Source organism: Megalopta genalis, chromosome 5 (genome assembly GCF_051020955.1).
Source record: "Megalopta genalis isolate 19385.01 chromosome 5, iyMegGena1_principal, whole genome shotgun sequence".
Taxonomy (NCBI): Eukaryota; Metazoa; Arthropoda; class Insecta; order Hymenoptera; family Halictidae; genus Megalopta; species Megalopta genalis.
In genome coordinates this window covers 15,934,385-15,951,518 of record NC_135017.1, presented here as the reverse complement: position 1 = coordinate 15,951,518, position 17,134 = coordinate 15,934,385, and the positions used below count along the sequence as shown (strand labels likewise).

Genomic DNA, 17,134 nt, shown 5'->3' with positions numbered 1-17,134 from the left:
TTCCGAATCATGGTGTTACTCGTTGTATCTTTTTTTATTTAATTCCTTTCTTTGCCCCACCTTTTTCCTTTTCCTATAATTGGTTTATGCCAAACATTAATGCGACTGTTAGTTTGAGACCGTATGACTTTAAGTAAAGAAATAAAGGAATAAAGTTTTTGTAAAGAGAACTCGTCGCACAAAAGTATTGAGAATCCCTTATATACATATGCAATTTATTTCTTATAATTTTCAAATCATTGTCAAATTACTGTAACATTATTAAAGACAGAAGTTGCCGAACTGTTTTTACATGCGTATAGTTCTGCTAAACAAGTTCTAGTCATTTCATAGCAAAAATAGTACATAATTCCCATCGGGATATGAACGATTTACATACATATGTATATATTACATTCGGAATATTCCTCCATTTTAGTTTGATGTAAATTGTGAGAGTTGCAGTTTGCCGCAGTGTGCGTGTACGGATTTGCGATGTAATTAATAGCTGACCGCCTCTTATACGCACATATATGTATGTTTTATATGTACGTTTCAATGAGCTCGTGTATCAACCGTCAGCCTTTTTGATAAAGGCAAGATAACTGAACGCAATCAATGTACATCACTTTTTTAAAGAATGCACCGCTTATATTTAATGTAAGGAATAACCGTAATATGCAAGTTATTGATTTTTCGCGTTCGACATCCTCGAGTTGTCGATACATACCAGTATTAGTAAAGCAATACGAGTTCGATGATGAATAAAAAATTATTCGACTTATTCGATTAACTATTACTCCTCATTGTCCATATTTGATTAAAACATAATTTGCATGTGCGATACGTTTTAGCGTGTATCTCAACGGAGGATAATACAATTGATAACATTTAATAACATTTAATCGATGGTTGCCTGATTTCGTTGAATTTCACTTTGTATTACGAACCCTGGAAAAATCAAGGAAAGATTCTCAAAAAACGTTACGATATCATCGTTTTTTCTTCTTTATTTCTAATTACCAGAAATTACGAATTATCGAGAATGTAATACATGTCTTGTACAGAGATACATATCTTCGTATAACATGAATGGAAATTTATTTATACGATTTATACGTAACAATCTATTTACAAATATGAGATACACATATTAATAAGGATCTTGCATACAAAATGGAAAAGTAACCCTATAGTATTCTTACGTACAACGACTTTTCTTCGTTTTAAAAGAGCGATATACATTCGTGGTACTGATTCTAAAAAGTAGACACGTTTGATGCATTACACAAAAGTTATAATATACAGACAGATGTAATACATCTTCAGGAATGGATGAAAGCGATAGAATACCACACGGAACGAAGCATGACCACTAAACGATACGTAACAAGATAACTAATCGATTCACTGATTTATATATTATTTAATTATACAGTGGTTAGCATCAACTAAAGACTGCAGTTTCTTTGTAATCGCATTTATAATACGTCTCTTAGTAAACTAAATATAATGAACATTATTTCTCTATCTATAATCAAAAATTATAATTTTTGATTTCATAGATTTTAGTTAACAAAATTTTGTACTACATCCATTTTTTATTACATATCAATGAAATCTAGCACTGCAATAGATATTTAACCGTGTTACACTTTTACATATAATTATATTTATTTGTATTCGATAGATAAAGAAATAGATAGTCATCAGAATTTTTCTTTCCTTAGCAAACTGCAATTCCATGATTAGAATTATTTGAATGACTTCTGATGAATATCATCTAGGAAATTGGTAGGACAAATCGAAATGGATTTGCAAAGATAAAAAATTATATGCGTTATACTTCTTTTCGACTATTGCTAAGCGCGATAAGTCCCTTTTTCTTGATAGCTTCTGCCACAGCTCTTTCTAAAAAGTTTTCTTGTTGGTCGTTATCGTCTACTTTGTCTAAATCCCAGTCGTTGTAGTCTTCCATGTTGCTCGAATTATTTAGCCTCATCGAGTCTGTGGATGTAGCGGCGATAGAGTTTCCAAAATTCCCAAAATTTCCGCTGTAAAAAGCATTCGATTGAGAGACAAGCTCCACCGATCGAACTAAACCATGACTACGAATCGCCATTAAAACCGCGGTATCTTCCATATCGTTTCCTCTGATCGTTTGAAATCTAGATTCTTGTAGGGGATAAGAAGAGGATGCTCCCATAAGATAATTCTCTAATGATTTGTTGATAATATTATCCAGAAATGCTGCTGTCAATTGACACATCTGCCATTTTATTAATTCTTCCCTGGTATATCTTTCTGCTTCGTCGTATTCGATATTCTCCGAATCTCGTATCGTGTCTTCCTTCACGTCCCAATTTTTTGCCTGAAATTATACTTCAATTAATGAATTATCTGTTAAAGTAACTCTGAGAAAAGAAGCGAAATAGTGAATGTTGTATGCATACATTAACAACAACAATTTCATTAATTGCACTATATTAATCATTTCAATTACGCGACTTAATTACCTCCTCCCAGAGGGTTTCTTTGATTTTAATAAATCCTGTGCACTGTCGTTTCGGTGGAGCGGGTCTTTCATGATCGTCAATATCAGATTCCTCGCTATCCGATAGGTAATTAAGAATTTCGTCGTCAAGATTAATAACGGTTTCGGCTCCCTTCAACATTTCTCTGGGAACATAAACGCCTATTAAAAATTTAAAATTAATTCTTAAATTGTGTTAACATTGAAAATTATGTTTGTTCTTTGTAACTGAACAATCACAAAACAGAAAAACTGAACGGTAATCGACGCCGATTGTCAGAATACGTACAAAGCGTACCGCACACACAATCAAACAGCAAGAATCACTTTTGACAGCTTCAACATGGCTACTTCGCTTGTTGATGTAACACGGAAGAGGAAAATATGTGCATCTTTTAGAAATTTCGTAAGATGTTGAGACACGATACTGAAAAAATCAAAAGACGTTTGAAACTACACAAGAATCGTACCTGTTAAAAATTTCTTTAAATTCAAATGTACCGTTCGGACCGATGTTCCGTCCCAACTGTGGTTGTATGTTGTATACTATATTTCAAAATGGCGTAAACATGTGTTCACAGTGTTCGAGAAAACTGTGACGTCCATTCTGTCAAGCGCGGTTGTTTTTTCAAGTATTTCGAACGAATTCCCTTCGATATATTCGATCATTAGTTTAACTGGCATGGCAGTCTGTGGCGAATACATTCGCAGTCAATTTCCAACGATAGATGATGATTTGTATCAATACGTGGAAGGTGTGTACCGATAAACCTAACCTGAAAATTCTATAGCTTCTTCATGTTGTTCAAGTTCAATACATTGTATATAATCTTTCGTCACGTAAAGGTATCCTAGACAGCTCCAAAGATGATTTCGAGGACGCCGATGAAGTATACGAGGCGATCGGAGAAGTGTTGCACGAAGTCGCGGACAAACCAGAGAATGAGGTTAGGTCTGTAAACGTGTTCACATTTGTCACTTTTTTATGTTTACGACGATTATATCTAGACTGCGGTGATATTTATGCATTTATAGCGAACTAAATTATTTCAGCATATCGAAAAACATATAAAGATTTAGCGAACATTTTATTGTATTTGGAATCTGATCGAATTTTTGTTCGACACTTTCTTTCCGAAAACTACATTTGCATAAAGATCAACGGCCCGGCCGCATCGTACAAATGCTACTGAATTTACCATTGTTAACTTTTAACTGCATTCGATACTCAACTCTGCTCTATCATCATACGATTTTGATCCTTGCAATCACGAATCCAGAACTTTCTTATATACAGGCAAATATGCGTGAAATTATTGGAAATGTTAAAAGGTGGTTCAAATGATGAAAATGTCGAAAAAAGGAAGAATGGGGTAAACAAAGTATTAAATGCACCCGTTCATTTGGGTACTATGGCTGCCACTTTAGAGGCTCAGGTAGAACAAATTAAAAGTATATGGGTCACCACTAGAGACGATGCCATGGTGAGTTCATTAGTTTGTAATTGTTAAACGAATGATAGCAATACGTCGGTATATTTTGTTATTCTTCAGAAGGTAGATGCAAAAAAGTTGGAAAAGGCAGAAGCAAAATTACAACAGAAACAAGAAAAGCGCGTGAATAACGAGTCGGCTGGACGTGTTAATAACGTATTGCAAGGTATAGAATCGGCGAGTGCCAGTCAGATGACAAGTAAAAAGGATAGTCGTATGGAGACCAAGGGTGGTGTAAATAAAACTCAGGATATAAGGATAGAAAATTTCGATGTAGCGTACGGGGACAGAATCTTATTACAAGGAGCCGATTTAACTCTAGCATTTGGTAGACGTTACGGTCTTATCGGTAGAAATGGTCTTGGCAAAACTACTTTACTGAGAATGATATCTAGGTACCGAACTCTGCATTTCTCTATTGTAGAAAAAGCTCCAACTAAATATAATATCGCACTCTGATTTTACTTGTAGCAAACAGTTGAGAATACCATCTCATATACGAGTGTTACACGTAGAACAGGAAGTTGCCGGCGACGATACATCCGCGCTGAATTCTGTATTACAATGCGATCAGGAACGGAGTACGTTGCTCAGCAAGGAAGCAGAGTTGCAGGTAGCAATAGAAAAAGATGGTGGAAAGACGGGGGACGCGTTAGGTGAAGAATTAGCTAGAGTATACGAAGCAATGCAATTGGCTGAAGTAGATAAAGCCCCTGCTCGAGCGAGCGCTATTTTATCGGGTCTTGGGTTTTCTGTTGAAAGACAAACGTGGCCAACTAAAGCTTTTTCCGGTGGCTGGAGGATGAGACTTGCTCTTGCGAGGGCACTGTTCTCCAGACCAGACCTTTTGTTACTCGACGAGCCCACAAACATGCTTGACATCAAAGCGATTCTTTGGTTGGAAAAGTATCTGCAATCGTGGCCAACTACGTTACTGGTTGTTTCGCATGACCGAAATTTCTTGGACACGGTATTATTAACTTACCAGAAAAATATTATCTTTTACCGAAAGTAGAATCGAATCGAGTGAAATAGTCGACATAACGTTATATTTTACGGTAGGTACCTACCGATATACTGTATTTACGAGGACAGAAAATAGAAGCTTATCGAGGCAATTACGAACAATTCTCGAAGACCAAAGGAGAACGCGAGAGAAATCAGCAAAGAGAATACGAAGCTCAGCAAGCTAAAAGAGCTCACGTGCAAGAGTTCATCGATCGGTTTCGATACAATGCCAATCGTGCTTCTAGTGTACAGAGTAAGATAAAGATGCTGGAGAAATTGTAAGTTGAATATCATTCGATAATACGTGGTCTAGAAAAAGAAATTCTCGATAGAAATGAATTAACATTATATTACACGTATTGTTGATAGGCCGGAATTGAAGCCAATGGAGAAAGAAGGAGAAGTGACTCTTCGGTTCCCAGACGTTGAACCACTAAGTCCTCCGATATTACAACTCAACGAAGTATCCTTCAGTTATACGGGAGGAAGCGATAACGTGATATTTACCGGTGTAAATCTTACAGCTAGTTTGCAATCTCGTATCTGTATCGTAGGGGAGAATGGCGCAGGTAAAACGACACTTTTGAAAATAATAACAGGTACTTTAAGTCCAAGCAGAGGTACAGTGCACGTCCATCGAAATTTAAAGTTCGGATACTTCAGCCAACATCATGTTGACCAACTCGATATGCGGGTTTGTCCAGTCGAATTACTGCAAAATCATTTTCCAGGTATGAATCAGTTTCGCACAGGAATTAGGCATTGTTAGATACTGTAAATATATCACCTTGTTGCTTTATGTTACAGGGAAACCTGTCGAGGAGTACAGGAGAATGTTGGGAAGTTTTGGAATTAGCGGTAACCTAGCTCTACAAACTATCAATTCTTTGTCCGGTGGGCAGAAGTCGAGAGTTGCGTTCGCGTTAATGTGCGCGGCCATGCCAAATTTCTTAGTTCTCGATGAACCTACGAATCATCTTGATATCGAGTCGATCGAAGCCTTAGGCAAAGCACTGAATACTTGCCAAGTAAAATTTTTCCTCCAATTTCTTTTGACTTTACATGGGAGCATTTACTAAAATAAACAAATGTGATAATGAGACTGTAATCATTTCAGGCCGGTGTAATACTAGTCTCGCACGACGAAAGATTAATTCGCATGGTATGCACTGAATTATGGGTATGCGGAGACGGTTCTGTACAATGCATTGAAGGCGGTTTCGACGAGTACCGTAAGATTATTGAAAGAGAACTCGAAATTTGAATATCGTTTAAGATTTAATCGCTTCATCATTCTTGCATTGTTCCGGGTCAAGTTACCGATATAAATATGTTTGTTGATTTAAATAAATACAAGGAAGGAGGAACGTTCGTTAAAAGATGTTTCTTATTCTGCAGCAGTGCATACTTTATGTTGTTTATCGATGTAGGTATTTATCAACAACCATGAAAACGTTATACTGCGTATGTGTGCATATGCGCGCGCGCGCACACACACACACACGCACACAGTCAACAATAAAATACTATGAGATAGACTGAGTTTGGGTTCACAACTAGTAGGATTAGGAAAGTATCACATTGTTTCACTGCCAGATACAATAACTACATCTAAAAAGTTCTGATATTTAATATTGTACATTAGTAAATAATAAAAGGTCGTTGTTATAAATAAAAGTATATAATATTCTATGTTTTTCTTATAAAAACCGTTAGAAGTTTACATTGATAAATATACACGATCAATTAGCATATTATTATTGCAATTCTTCATTGCTCTCAGAAATACCATACAACTATTTCACATAGTTTTTATGTGAATGTACACAATTTCAGACACCATTACGATGTTACAATTTAATGCAGTCTTGTACCACAACAATAATATTTACGAGAGAAACTAAAGACTTTTTTCCGGTAAAACAAAAGTTTCGCGACGCGTGTAATTACGATTATAATATAATTATTTTATTTCCGTTTCTTTTCCATCTAATTTCGTCTACTTAGACTTGCATTTCGTTGTAGAAACGTTCCAAATGTTATTAAAACTATCGTGTAATGCAATAAATAAAATAAATTGCTCGAAAATATTTGATGTGCCAGAGAAGTCTCATTTTATATTGCCACAGTTAACCCCCGGATGATGTATTTAATGGTACCATTGTATTAGATATAGAAGATGCTTGTTGGGGTGGTGCAGGAGCCTGCTGTTTTGCAGCTGTAATTTGCAAACATTTTTTACTATCTTCCTTTTACAGAGTAGAAACATTATTGTATACATGTAGTTTCATTTAACAATTGCTATCTCTATGATGATACTCATGCATTAAATATGTAAGCAAGCAATTAATGTCAAAAGGTTTAGAAGTTAGCCTAGTGTCGGTAATCCTTTATGCGATGCGTATTAATCGAAACCGTGTACAAGTGGTTTATTTAGTGTGTAGAATGTGTGAAATATCAGATCGTACATGTTTATTCTGTATACTAAATTTTCATTGCCCGATGCAAATATAGTCTCTGATGTTAGAACTTACAGACAATGTGAAAAGTTATGATCTTCATGCACTACGTTCGGAAATAAATGATTACTGTTGAATCAACATGATCATGCATGGAGTATTAACGGTGACTCACTTGGTGTTAAATCATACAAGATGAGAAATGAGTAAGCTTTGTCTTATATCTTCAGAAATGCACGAGTATACAGGATATATTTATGCAAAATTTACCCTCGGATGACGGACCATTTTAACAACTGATAACAACAATTGACGATAATTCTAATAATCCTCAGCTTTATTTATTAATTTTTCAAAACCTATTTTTAACGACAAGTTTTTCGGTTCCTAGTGTAAGTTACCTTTTGGTAACCGTAGACCGAGGATGAAATGTTACAGAAACAATTCGGAAGTATACCGCCTAATGGTAAAATTTAAGAATGTAGGCGACCGATACTCGATTTTATTATCCTTACCGTTTCTGCTGCTGTAGACTTTTGGTAATCCTTTAAACGGCTCCGGTGGTGGAAAATTTGCAATAGAATGAAACATGTCTGCGAATCGTACTTCCAGATCTAGGGTACCCATAGTTTGACCGTTGCGCATAGAAGAACTTCTTGTGGGAGGTGTCGGTGGTGGTGGCGGTGGTGGAGCAAGCCTCTGATGAACAGCAGGTCGATGTGGAAGTGGAGGAGGAGGTGGCGGTATGCAAGGAGCAGTAACCGTTACTCTAGACGGTGGTGGAGGCGCGACCCTTGTTGCCGCACTAATCGAGTTACTCGTTCTGGAAGTAGGAGGAGAGGGAGGTTTCGCTACCGGAGGTCTAAGAACTCGATTTGTTGGCCTCGATTGACTTTCGTTTAAACAATCTTGCGATTGATGCAAAGATGGCGGTGTCGGTGTGAGCACAGGTGGCGATCTAAGCAACCGCATACTTTGTGCTCTCGACACGCTTGCTCCTGTCGTCAAGTTTAACTTTTTTGGGGGAGGAGATGGCTTGTGCATTGTACCGGATGGTGTCGAAGGTGGCTTGGGTGCAAGAATGGGTTTCCCAAATCCTTTGGATACTTCTGTATTGGCATTTGAAGAATCCATAACAATTTGACCCTGAATTAAATTGGATTTCTGAAACGTGAATCACTAATACCTCAAAGTGTACTTATAGATTCTAATCGGTATATTTTCTAGAACTCGTACCTGACCAAATACTTGCGGCTTCTGAGTAGCTGGTGGTGGAACCGGAGGTGGACCGCGTTTTATGCTCGGCATTGCCGATTGATTAAAATTCGTATTATTGACGTTGCTTCTATCCTTTTCACCCGAAGTTGGTCTAGGTCCTATGGGCTTCAGTTTTGGCATACCGCTAGAGAATAATCCACCTAATCCTGTAGGTCCTCCATTATTTGAATTGCTAATACTACCGGTTATCGTATTAGAATTATTAGTCTCCCTATTATTCAAATTTCGTGGTTCGTTTTTTACTTTACCTAGCAAACGAAGAATAGTCCACATAAATATAATTACAAACAACACATATATTCAAAACGTATAGAGTAGCAACGTACCACTAATCGCAGGTCCACTTTTATCTACAGTTACAGTTTTCTTTAAAGTTTTCCCAGCTCTAATCGATTGAAGTAGCAAATTTCTATCTTGGTCACCAGGACTGGAGCTAGATGCAACGAGTGTAGGAGGCGGAGGAGGTGGTGGTGCAGGCATTCTTCAAATTTTTACAAAAATATTTGGTATTCCTGGTGAAACGTATAAATCAATCGATTAATTTGAAAAAACACGATGCGGTTTTCGCAGGCTCGACTTAAGTCGTGGGTGGTAAACGACATAATGGCTGAAGTACATATTAAAAGATAAGATTAGACCTACAGGCAAAACGGTAGAATTAGGTTAGCATAGAAATAATTTCTATGTTCAACCGAACGTTTTTCGTCAATGTTCAAATATTTCTTTATCAAGGTGAATATTTCGAGCAGGAAAAGCATAGAGTTCGAATTGCTTACCTAAAATTGACAATAGAATCTTCTTTCTACAGCGGCACGATCTTTAAAACTACCGCACTTTGTGTCAGTCTTTGATTCAGTGTGAACGAACGGAACCCACGGCCACGACATTCCAAAATTTTCCAGAACTCGGGCGCATTCAAATATATCGATACTTTGTACGGACGCAAGTCAATGTGAACTCGATGTACGAACGAATAGTCAAGTTTAAGCACATACCGATAATTCTTATCCGTTTGTTTACAGCATCGATGAGTTAGATTCGATCGAACTGTATACGTCGAATGCGCCTGAATTTAATACACACAGACACAGCATACAGTATTCCACATATCTACCGCAACATGTACCACACCTGAGTCTGGGAAGCGAAATAAGAAAGGCGTATTTCTCGTCTAACCATTTTGTGATTGGTCGTAGGAAATAGTTGTGCAGCGTCGGTTTCCGTTCAAGAAATCCATCTTGAAATCTTATAACAGCGCTTCTAAATTCTAAATCATGAAACTTAAAACTTATGTTATCATTTTTTTTTAATGACACCCTAATACTCCTCTATCTCTGACACATAAAATAAAACAACAGATCCATCTTTCCTAATGATTGTAATGTAATTACTGTTCTTTTGGTTTAGTAAAAGATTGATAAAACAATAAATAATTTCATTGATTTCTAAGAACAATAAAGAAAAAATATTTGTAGCACACAATGGGTTGAATGCTAGGACAGTAAAAAAGAAAAACAATACTTACGTCATATTTGAGATGCATGTAAAACGCAGCCCCTTTAAATAAATATTATAATTAACGTACAATAATATTTCGTGCAAGAAGTACAAATTATTACCCTCACAAAGTAATTTTTCAATATTTCCACTTATACAAACCAAAAGCGATAATTGATCTCGTAAAACTGCAAAATTCTCACATCTTTCATCCGCGATTACTCTTTACATTTAAATTTGGTATTTAAAAACTATGCTTGAGAAGATTAATTGAATGTAACAAATTGTCTCTAGACGCTGTAAAAATTTTGTTAAAATAAGGTGAGAAACTGAATCATATCTATGAGTCATAATATAAAAAACGGTTTATAAGTGTAAAATTCTTTTTGTGCAAAAATTTTTACAATTAATATACATTATATACATATTTACAGATCATTTCAATATAAAAATATATTCTATGCACTATGAATTACAATAATCCCTGTAAAAAGTTTCTGCTTTCTGTTTGCTTTGTTCATTTGCAGAAAATAATTGCAATAATCTTTGTAAATCGCCGTAAACAATTCAACGTTGCGTTTATTAATAAAAATCTTTTCTTGATGCTGGTTACACAACAATCAACCAACCAATCAACCAACCAACCAACCAACCAAACGAGCAATCAATCGACCAACCAACCAACCAACCAACCAACCAACCAACCAACCAACCAACCAACCAACCAACCAATCAATCAATCAACCAATCAATCAACCAATCAACCAACCAACCAACCAACCAACCAACCACTCAACCAACCAACCATCATCCAATTAACATATTCATCTAAAATCTCAAAGGCAGTGGAATCTTCACACTGCACAAGTAATCCGATTTTACTCGTTCGTTACATGATTCGTTGGTTGAGCTTTAATGTCGTCCATTGGCTCTGAAATAACTATATCAGATTGTTCTTCTTTATGAAGAGCAATAATGATTTTCTCTTCAGTGGAAGATTGACTGTCCGACGAGCCTTCCTGCGTTGAAGTAGCTGCTTCCTGCAATATATGAAAGTTAAAATGAGTTCTTCTAATTCCTAATACGTCCTGGATTAATCTGCAGACTCGAGGCCAGTTGATTCACTATTTTCCTTACCGTACTTCGAATCTTCGTGTGCGTTTTTATGTGTTTTGTTAAATGGTCCGACCGCATGAATTTTTTCGTACATTCGGGACATTGAAATCTTTTCTCGCCAGTGTGAGTTCTACGATGCCTTTGAAGCTCGTCCGATCTAGTAAATTTTTTACCACAGAATATCCAACTACAAACGAATGGTCGTTCACCTGTGTGCCACCTCAAATGAGCTCGCAAGTGGCTGGTCTTTCCGTAGACTTTGTTACATCCGGCTATGTGGCAAACGTGTTGTCGTTTTCTGGTCATGTCTCTGTTTCTGTGGAACGACATCATGTTTATTAAAAATGTAGTTGCATTACCAGGATAATACGATAAGCAATGGTGGTTCACCTATCACCATCGCCGCAATTGGGACACGTGCAAGCGATTCTTCTTCTATGTTGCTTATTGGAATCACTTTCCACGTTCGTGGATGCTGCGGTGGTCACTTGATGTTGATGCGAAGTAGGCGTAGGCGTCGTTAATGTGTTGTTTGATTGAAGAGTTTGAAGGATCTGCCATTTTGTTGGATCGTTTGAGTCTAATTGTACCGTTGGAGCAGCCACGATAGGCGCAGCTGCAGTCGCGGGTAAAGCTTGCACTGTTGCAGGTTGAAGTGCACTTGCAGGTATAACTTGCACATTACCCAAACCTGGGATATTTTGCACGGGTATCGATTGAAGAAAACCATTGGTCGCATTCATGCCAGCAGCGGGTTGTAGCTGCATTATACTGCCGCTACCAACGCTTCTCATCATATTGCCTTGTTGGGCAGTCAAATTTGCTAATGCAGAGGCAGGGATTAAAGTTAATTGTTGAGCTTGAGTTCCTGTAACATACGAATACGATATATTGGTATTGTGTGGAGAAAGAAACATATAGAGAAGCGTAGGAATGATACAACCCGCGTTTCTTCATCTATTTCTTCATCTATTGCAAAAATATTATTGTCATTAATATAACATGCCTGTAATCGTAATAGGTTGTACAGTGGGCTGTGCTGATTGAGCAGCAGGAATATGTATAACTTGACCACTAGCTAATTGCCTGGCATCGATACTGGTTACTTTTATATCACCTTCGACAGATTCTGGTGGTCTTGTCAGAGCTGACAACGTTTGCACGTCAATTTTTTGACCATCCTTCGTCGTGATTACATTACCGCCCGCTGCAACCGGTCTTCCAAGCGCACCAATTCCAAGTACCTGTGCAAATTCATGCGAATCTTTAAACTAATAATGCTGTATGCAATAATTTGATTAGAGATCGACAATCAAAAAAAGGCTGTACTCACAGGGCACGAGGCAGAATATCAACGCGACGAATATCAACACGCAATTTACGATCACGCTTACGAATAAGATTACGATTACGATTTACGAATATGGCTACGATCACGAATGCGAATACGGTTTACGATACGGATAACGCTACGGAATTATAATATAACGAACGCAGCTTACGAACACGGTTTACAACCTCGGCGCGCGATTACGAGAATTATTATTGTATACTGTTTTACTGTCTTTTTGTATTATATTTTGTGTGCGTCACTGTTTAGTAATAAATAGAATAGTTTTAAAAACCTACTATCTTTACATTTATATTGTTTTACCTGTACATTGCTCGGAGTTGTTACGGTTGTACTCCAAGTTGCTACGGTGGAGGATGGAGCAGACGATTGTTGCTGTGCTTGTTGAACTTGCTGTTGTTGTTGCTGTTGCTGTATTACTTGTTGCACAACCTGTTGCACTTGTTGCTGTTGCTGCTGTTGCTGTTGTACTTGGGCTTGCGCAGCTTGTTGCTGTTGTTGCTGTTGTACAGATTGCAATACCTGTGGTTGGGTTTGTTGTTGTACCACTTGCTGCTGTGCTTGTTGTTGCGCAACCTGTTGAGCCACCTGAGTTACTTGTTGACTCTGTAACATGGACTCCGTTTAACAGAAACGTAAATATATTTTAGTATAAAATATGTTTCCTTCGCTAGTCACCTGTAAACTTTGAAGTTGCGGCAAATTGGCAATTTGAACTTGTTGAATTTGTCCATTTGGCGTGATTATTTGCGCCACTTGCGGTATTTGCTGCGAGCAAACGAGTAAACGTCAAATCATAAATAATATATATATATATATATATATATATGCGATATAACTTGCTAATGTAAATATAACTACAGAAAAAGCACGCTCGTGCTTCTTGCTACTCGAGCAATCGTACCTGAGTAATTTGTGGTATCATTTGTGTTGTAGGCACATTAAAAACGCTAGACAATGCTTGAACAGGAAAATGCACTGTTTGATAGACAGTTTGTCCATTGCTAGCAGTGACCGGCACTTGTACAGGCACAGTCTGCTGAACGTGTTGCATAGGAAATTGGAGGGGCCTAACTTGTACGCTTTGCCCTACAATTTGAATTGTATTATGCCGTTGCTAAATTGTTACATGTTTAATAGGTGTACAATACGTACCTGTCGGCAGCTGTACAGTCTGCCCGGTGATATTTTGTATGATGGAAGTAGGAAAGACGTTGGGTGCTCTTATCAAACTGACAGGTTGGGGAGTAATAATAGTCTGACCGTTCGCCAGTTGTACTTGCTGACTAGCGAGTTGAACCTGTTGACCATTAGCTGTAGCAAATTGCATAGTTGGCTGAGTTTGATGGTGCCCTCCTGTCGCCGACATAGCAGACGATGGTATGAAGAGTGCCTCCTGGCCGTCGATATTAACCGTTTGCATCTGTGGTATTACGCTGTAACTAAGTTGCTGTTGCGGCTGTTGCTGCGGTTGTTGCTGGGCCTGCTGTTGCTGCGTTTGTTGCTGTTGCTGTTGCAGCGCAGCTTGAGCCTGAGTACTAATTAACTGAGCACCCTAAGGTTGTTACATAATATATTTAAGCACGTTCAGTTATTTATTCGACGGTAAGTAATTACGGTATATACTTACTTGCAAGAATTGTTGCGGCAACGACTGCACAGAAATGGTTTGGGCTCTCTGTTGGTCATGCTGAGGCTGCTGAGCTTGTAAAGGCACGAAATTTTGCAGCTGCTGCAACGTAATGACTTGTGGTTGCTGTTGCGCTTGTTGCTGAACATCTTGTTGTTGTTGCAATTGCTGCAGAACGTTTGCGCTTAAAAAACGAATCTGAGGTTGGGCAGTTTGCTGTTCCATTTGCTGTTGCTGTTGTTCAGCCTCGTCTTGCTGTTGCACCTGTAGGGGATCATGGTCTTCGATCTCCTCCTGCGGATCAACGTAATACAGTTTGTTAGCGTTCAATGATTTTCACTTCGCTCGATTTCCCGAAAGATTTATATCCTACCTGAGAGATGTTCCTCCCATCCACGCTCCGTTTCATGTTGAATATATCGAACGTGTATTTCCTTGAACCAAACCAACAACCCGAACGTCAACGTTAATTTTACGTGTAAAACACTCTTCTGCTAGGAATTCATCCTTCGTTGAACGAAACCGAGCCGTCTACTTAGTCCGTGGTACATGAAAACGCTCGCTCCACGAGCGTTTGATCTGAAAATTCATCTTTTTCTTAGAAATCTTTTATGGTAGGTAGCCGTCGCGGCGTCGAGCACTTATTAAAAGAACATATATCAGGAGAGTCGGTTCGTTAGTTCTCGGATCGAGGAGAAACGCATCTCGCGCGATCCTTATACCCGAAGCTCGGACATTGGAAAGAAGACGCGGCCGGCGCCCGGCTGGACGTCAACGAAACCTACGACTACACGGGGTACGGGGCGTACTCTTAAGAAGCTTCACCGACTGAAATGTATATCGACACGTGCAAAGACCACACTCCGAAGACAAAGAAGGCCAGAGAGCACTCCTCGAGAACCCGATCGAGGACCGCCTCTCTACGCCCCTGTTCCTGCCGCCCCACCCGCCTCTCGAAATATCACACGCCGTGGCAAGGACGCGCATACCCACCGACAGTGACCGACACACAGGCGCGGAGGCGCGCGACGTATGTCGTCACACCCGCCCACTCGGTCGCGCTGGTCGGCTCATAGCCCGCACACACTCTCGCATACCTGCGATAACGGGGAAGCCAGCCTCACGATGCAGCCTCCACCCACTTTGCGCATGGGACTCCACCTAACTCGCGAACTAGCACGTGTTTCTCCGCGGAGACGTCCACACTGCCTCCCGCCACTGCCTTCTACCCTTCGGTCGAGCGAATATTTCGCCACCTCTGCTACACGGTTGATCGGATCACTCTGGCTCGGGCTCGAGACAGTCTCGAGGCGGCCATATTACAGAACACAGGGAGCCGTCGTCGACTCGATTGTTCCTGATTCCTGTCGCGTCTCGATTAGGAATCACGGACAGTCTATTATAGCGGATTCATCCCTTGAACAGCACAAGGTTCGTTTTACCACCGGTTATCGTCGTTAGATGCGTGTTTCACGGATCTACATATTCGAGAGCTGCACACAAGCACACACGCGCACACACGGAGGCAAACGTACGTGGCCACACTTACACTATGTACATACATATACTATACACCGAGTGGATGCGCGCGAGCGTACTACCCGTCACCCTGAATCACCCCGAACGATCCAACCAATTGATCAGCGATTCACAATTTTCCTTTTTTGCTCGATGTTTTCCATTTTCTTGGCGTTGCCGTCATACGAAACGAAACCGAACGACGATGTGGACGATGGTACGACAGAACGAACGAGCCCGAGTCGACGCTACGTTCGAAGTTGCCGCCAAAAGCATCGACCGTGGATGCGGTCGAGCCGATATCCCCGTTCCGGCGTGGCAAAGCTTCCTTCTTCGTAACGAATCGAAAGCTTCTCTTGATCTCGATAAACCGTGGGGACCGTCTCTTATCTTAGAACACCTGAAACGCACGCGATCGAATTTCCAACGTGATTCAACACGTGCACGTATTCCGCGTCCACGACAACGTGTGTTGGTCGGCCGTCCCTCGCGAAAACAGGGCTACGAATACCGCTACGAGACGACTACTTTCGCCGTGGGGCGGTACACAAGGTGGCAACGTCGCTGTCCGCGAGACCAACGAACGAGCGCTCTGATTGGTCGCGCTTGGATCGCGATTGCCGGCGACGAGCAGAGGTTCGTTAGACAGGGGCGTACGCAGCAGCCGTCGGACGCCCACCCCGTCAAAGAGGGATAAACGATGCACACCTCCTACTTTCTCTGGCCTTCCTTCCCCTCTTTTTAGCAGAGCTGCCGCGCTCCTCTTTCCCCTCTTTCTGCTCCCCTCTGAACGCAGTCTGCTTTCAGCCTTTCAGCCTTTAGCCTTCAGCCTTCAGCCTTCAGCCTTTCAAACTTTCAACCATTCATCCTTTCAGCCCTCGCGAGCCCTTGTACCCCTGAGCCTTTGCCTCAAGTTGAAGTCAAGTCTCAAGCTGTACCGGAGGTCATGACATGGCCAACGGCGTGGCATCGTTGTCGGACATGTGTTCTTTCTTTCATTCTTTTACCTTTGCCTTCGTCGTCGGGGTCGTGATTCAGGAACCGTAACGCCTGAATCGCAGAAACACAGAAGCGAGAAGCACTGCTCACCCTGTTATGCCGCCGCCCCTTTTTCTTACCGCATTTAACAACGTTCCTCTCCTCTATTTTTTTTTTAAAGGTTTTACAGTACACTAGTGTCAATTAATGTTCTAATATATTTGCACCATGTAGGCTACACATTCGTGCGATTCGTTTTTTAAGGTTATGTATACAACTCTGTCGAACTACTTA

At 39.9% G+C, this 17,134-nt stretch overlaps 4 protein-coding genes across 9 annotated transcripts; 1 reads left to right on the top strand and 3 right to left on the bottom strand.

Annotated features, from left to right (window-relative positions):
• The first annotated feature begins 409 nt into the window (after window positions 1-409).
• On the top strand, window positions 410-6,392 carry LOC117226813 (ATP-binding cassette sub-family F member 3). The gene is made up of 10 exons (XM_033481528.2): window positions 410-639; window positions 3,094-3,267; window positions 3,359-3,464; window positions 3,810-3,996; window positions 4,066-4,400; window positions 4,477-4,975; window positions 5,068-5,291; window positions 5,383-5,744; window positions 5,821-6,041; window positions 6,131-6,392. Exons 2-10 carry the CDS (start codon window positions 3,195-3,197, stop codon window positions 6,275-6,277), a joined length of 2,154 nt encoding a protein of 717 aa, XP_033337419.1. The 5' UTR covers window positions 410-639; window positions 3,094-3,194; the 3' UTR covers window positions 6,278-6,392.
• On the bottom strand, window positions 972-3,145 carry LOC117226815 (uncharacterized). 4 transcript variants are annotated; one of them, XM_033481534.2, is made up of 4 exons: window positions 3,014-3,145; window positions 2,802-2,939; window positions 2,496-2,674; window positions 972-2,350 (listed from the first exon to the last, which is right to left on the bottom strand). In XM_033481534.2, the coding sequence occupies exons 3-4, from the start codon at window positions 2,652-2,654 to the stop codon at window positions 1,820-1,822; spliced, it is 690 nt and encodes a 229-aa protein (XP_033337425.1). In that variant the 5' UTR covers window positions 2,655-2,674; window positions 2,802-2,939; window positions 3,014-3,145; the 3' UTR covers window positions 972-1,819. The 4 variants fall into 4 exon arrangements, with proteins under 4 accessions (XP_033337425.1, XP_033337424.1, XP_033337428.1 ...); XM_033481533.2 differs by having other exon boundaries at window positions 2,496-2,658; XM_033481537.2 differs by lacking the exon at window positions 2,802-2,939 and having other exon boundaries at window positions 2,496-2,658; window positions 2,983-3,100.
• A 227-nt stretch (window positions 6,393-6,619) lies between the features above and the next one.
• Window positions 6,620-9,898, bottom strand: LOC117226814 (uncharacterized). 2 transcript variants are annotated; one of them, XM_033481532.2, is made up of 5 exons: window positions 9,527-9,898; window positions 9,077-9,262; window positions 8,709-8,998; window positions 7,988-8,618; window positions 6,620-7,231 (listed from the first exon to the last, which is right to left on the bottom strand). In XM_033481532.2, exons 2-5 carry the CDS (start codon window positions 9,228-9,230, stop codon window positions 7,143-7,145), a joined length of 1,164 nt encoding a protein of 387 aa, XP_033337423.1. In that variant the 5' UTR covers window positions 9,231-9,262; window positions 9,527-9,898; the 3' UTR covers window positions 6,620-7,142. The 2 variants fall into 2 exon arrangements, with proteins under 2 accessions (XP_033337423.1, XP_033337421.1); XM_033481530.2 differs by having other exon boundaries at window positions 7,988-8,636; window positions 9,527-9,897.
• Window positions 9,899-10,597: 699 nt separating this feature from the next.
• LOC117226811 (uncharacterized) lies at window positions 10,598-17,121 on the bottom strand. Of its 2 annotated transcripts, none has more exons than XM_076521963.1 (11): window positions 15,442-17,121; window positions 14,718-14,923; window positions 14,345-14,638; window positions 13,870-14,260; window positions 13,619-13,803; window positions 13,393-13,482; window positions 13,018-13,320; window positions 12,370-12,607; window positions 11,754-12,231; window positions 11,385-11,679; window positions 10,598-11,287 (listed from the first exon to the last, which is right to left on the bottom strand). In XM_076521963.1, the coding sequence occupies exons 2-11, from the start codon at window positions 14,751-14,753 to the stop codon at window positions 11,126-11,128; spliced, it is 2,472 nt and encodes an 823-aa protein (XP_076378078.1). In that variant the 5' UTR covers window positions 14,754-14,923; window positions 15,442-17,121; the 3' UTR covers window positions 10,598-11,125. The 2 variants fall into 2 exon arrangements, with proteins under 2 accessions (XP_076378078.1, XP_033337412.1); XM_033481521.2 differs by having other exon boundaries at window positions 13,870-14,269; window positions 15,442-17,120.
• Between the last annotated feature and the right edge of the window lie 13 nt (window positions 17,122-17,134).

What these genes read in the sequence shown, in the direction of transcription:
- LOC117226815 (XM_033481534.2), bottom strand. Translation starts at nt 2,654, where the DNA reads ATGTTGAAGGGAGCCGAAACCGTTATTAATCTTGACGACGAAATTCTT. An exon ending in AAGAAACCCTCTGGGAGGAG is followed by an intron (nt 2,351 to 2,495) that starts GTAATTAAGTCG and finishes GTATAATTTCAG; the next exon opens with GCAAAAAATTGGGACGTGAA.
- LOC117226813 (XM_033481528.2), top strand. Translation starts at nt 3,195, where the DNA reads ATGGCAGTCTGTGGCGAATACATTCGCAGTCAATTTCCAACGATAGAT. An exon ending in AAACCAGAGAATGAGGTTAG is followed by an intron (nt 3,465 to 3,809) that starts GTCTGTAAACGT and finishes TCTTATATACAG; the next exon opens with GCAAATATGCGTGAAATTAT. An exon ending in AAGCACTGAATACTTGCCAA is followed by an intron (nt 6,042 to 6,130) that starts GTAAAATTTTTC and finishes TAATCATTTCAG; the next exon opens with GCCGGTGTAATACTAGTCTC.
- LOC117226814 (XM_033481530.2), bottom strand. Translation starts at nt 9,230, where the DNA reads ATGCCTGCACCACCACCTCCTCCGCCTCCTACACTCGTTGCATCTAGC. An exon ending in AAGTGGACCTGCGATTAGTG is followed by an intron (nt 8,999 to 9,076) that starts GTACGTTGCTAC and finishes TTCGTTTGCTAG; the next exon opens with GTAAAGTAAAAAACGAACCA. An exon ending in AGCCGCAAGTATTTGGTCAG is followed by an intron (nt 8,637 to 8,708) that starts GTACGAGTTCTA and finishes TTCACGTTTCAG; the next exon opens with AAATCCAATTTAATTCAGGG.
- LOC117226811 (XM_033481521.2), bottom strand. Translation starts at nt 14,753, where the DNA reads ATGAAACGGAGCGTGGATGGGAGGAACATCTCTCAG. An exon ending in ATGGGAGGAACATCTCTCAG is followed by an intron (nt 14,639 to 14,717) that starts GTAGGATATAAA and finishes GTTGATCCGCAG; the next exon opens with GAGGAGATCGAAGACCATGA. An exon ending in AATTGCGGCGATGGTGATAG is followed by an intron (nt 11,680 to 11,753) that starts GTGAACCACCAT and finishes GTCGTTCCACAG; the next exon opens with AAACAGAGACATGACCAGAA.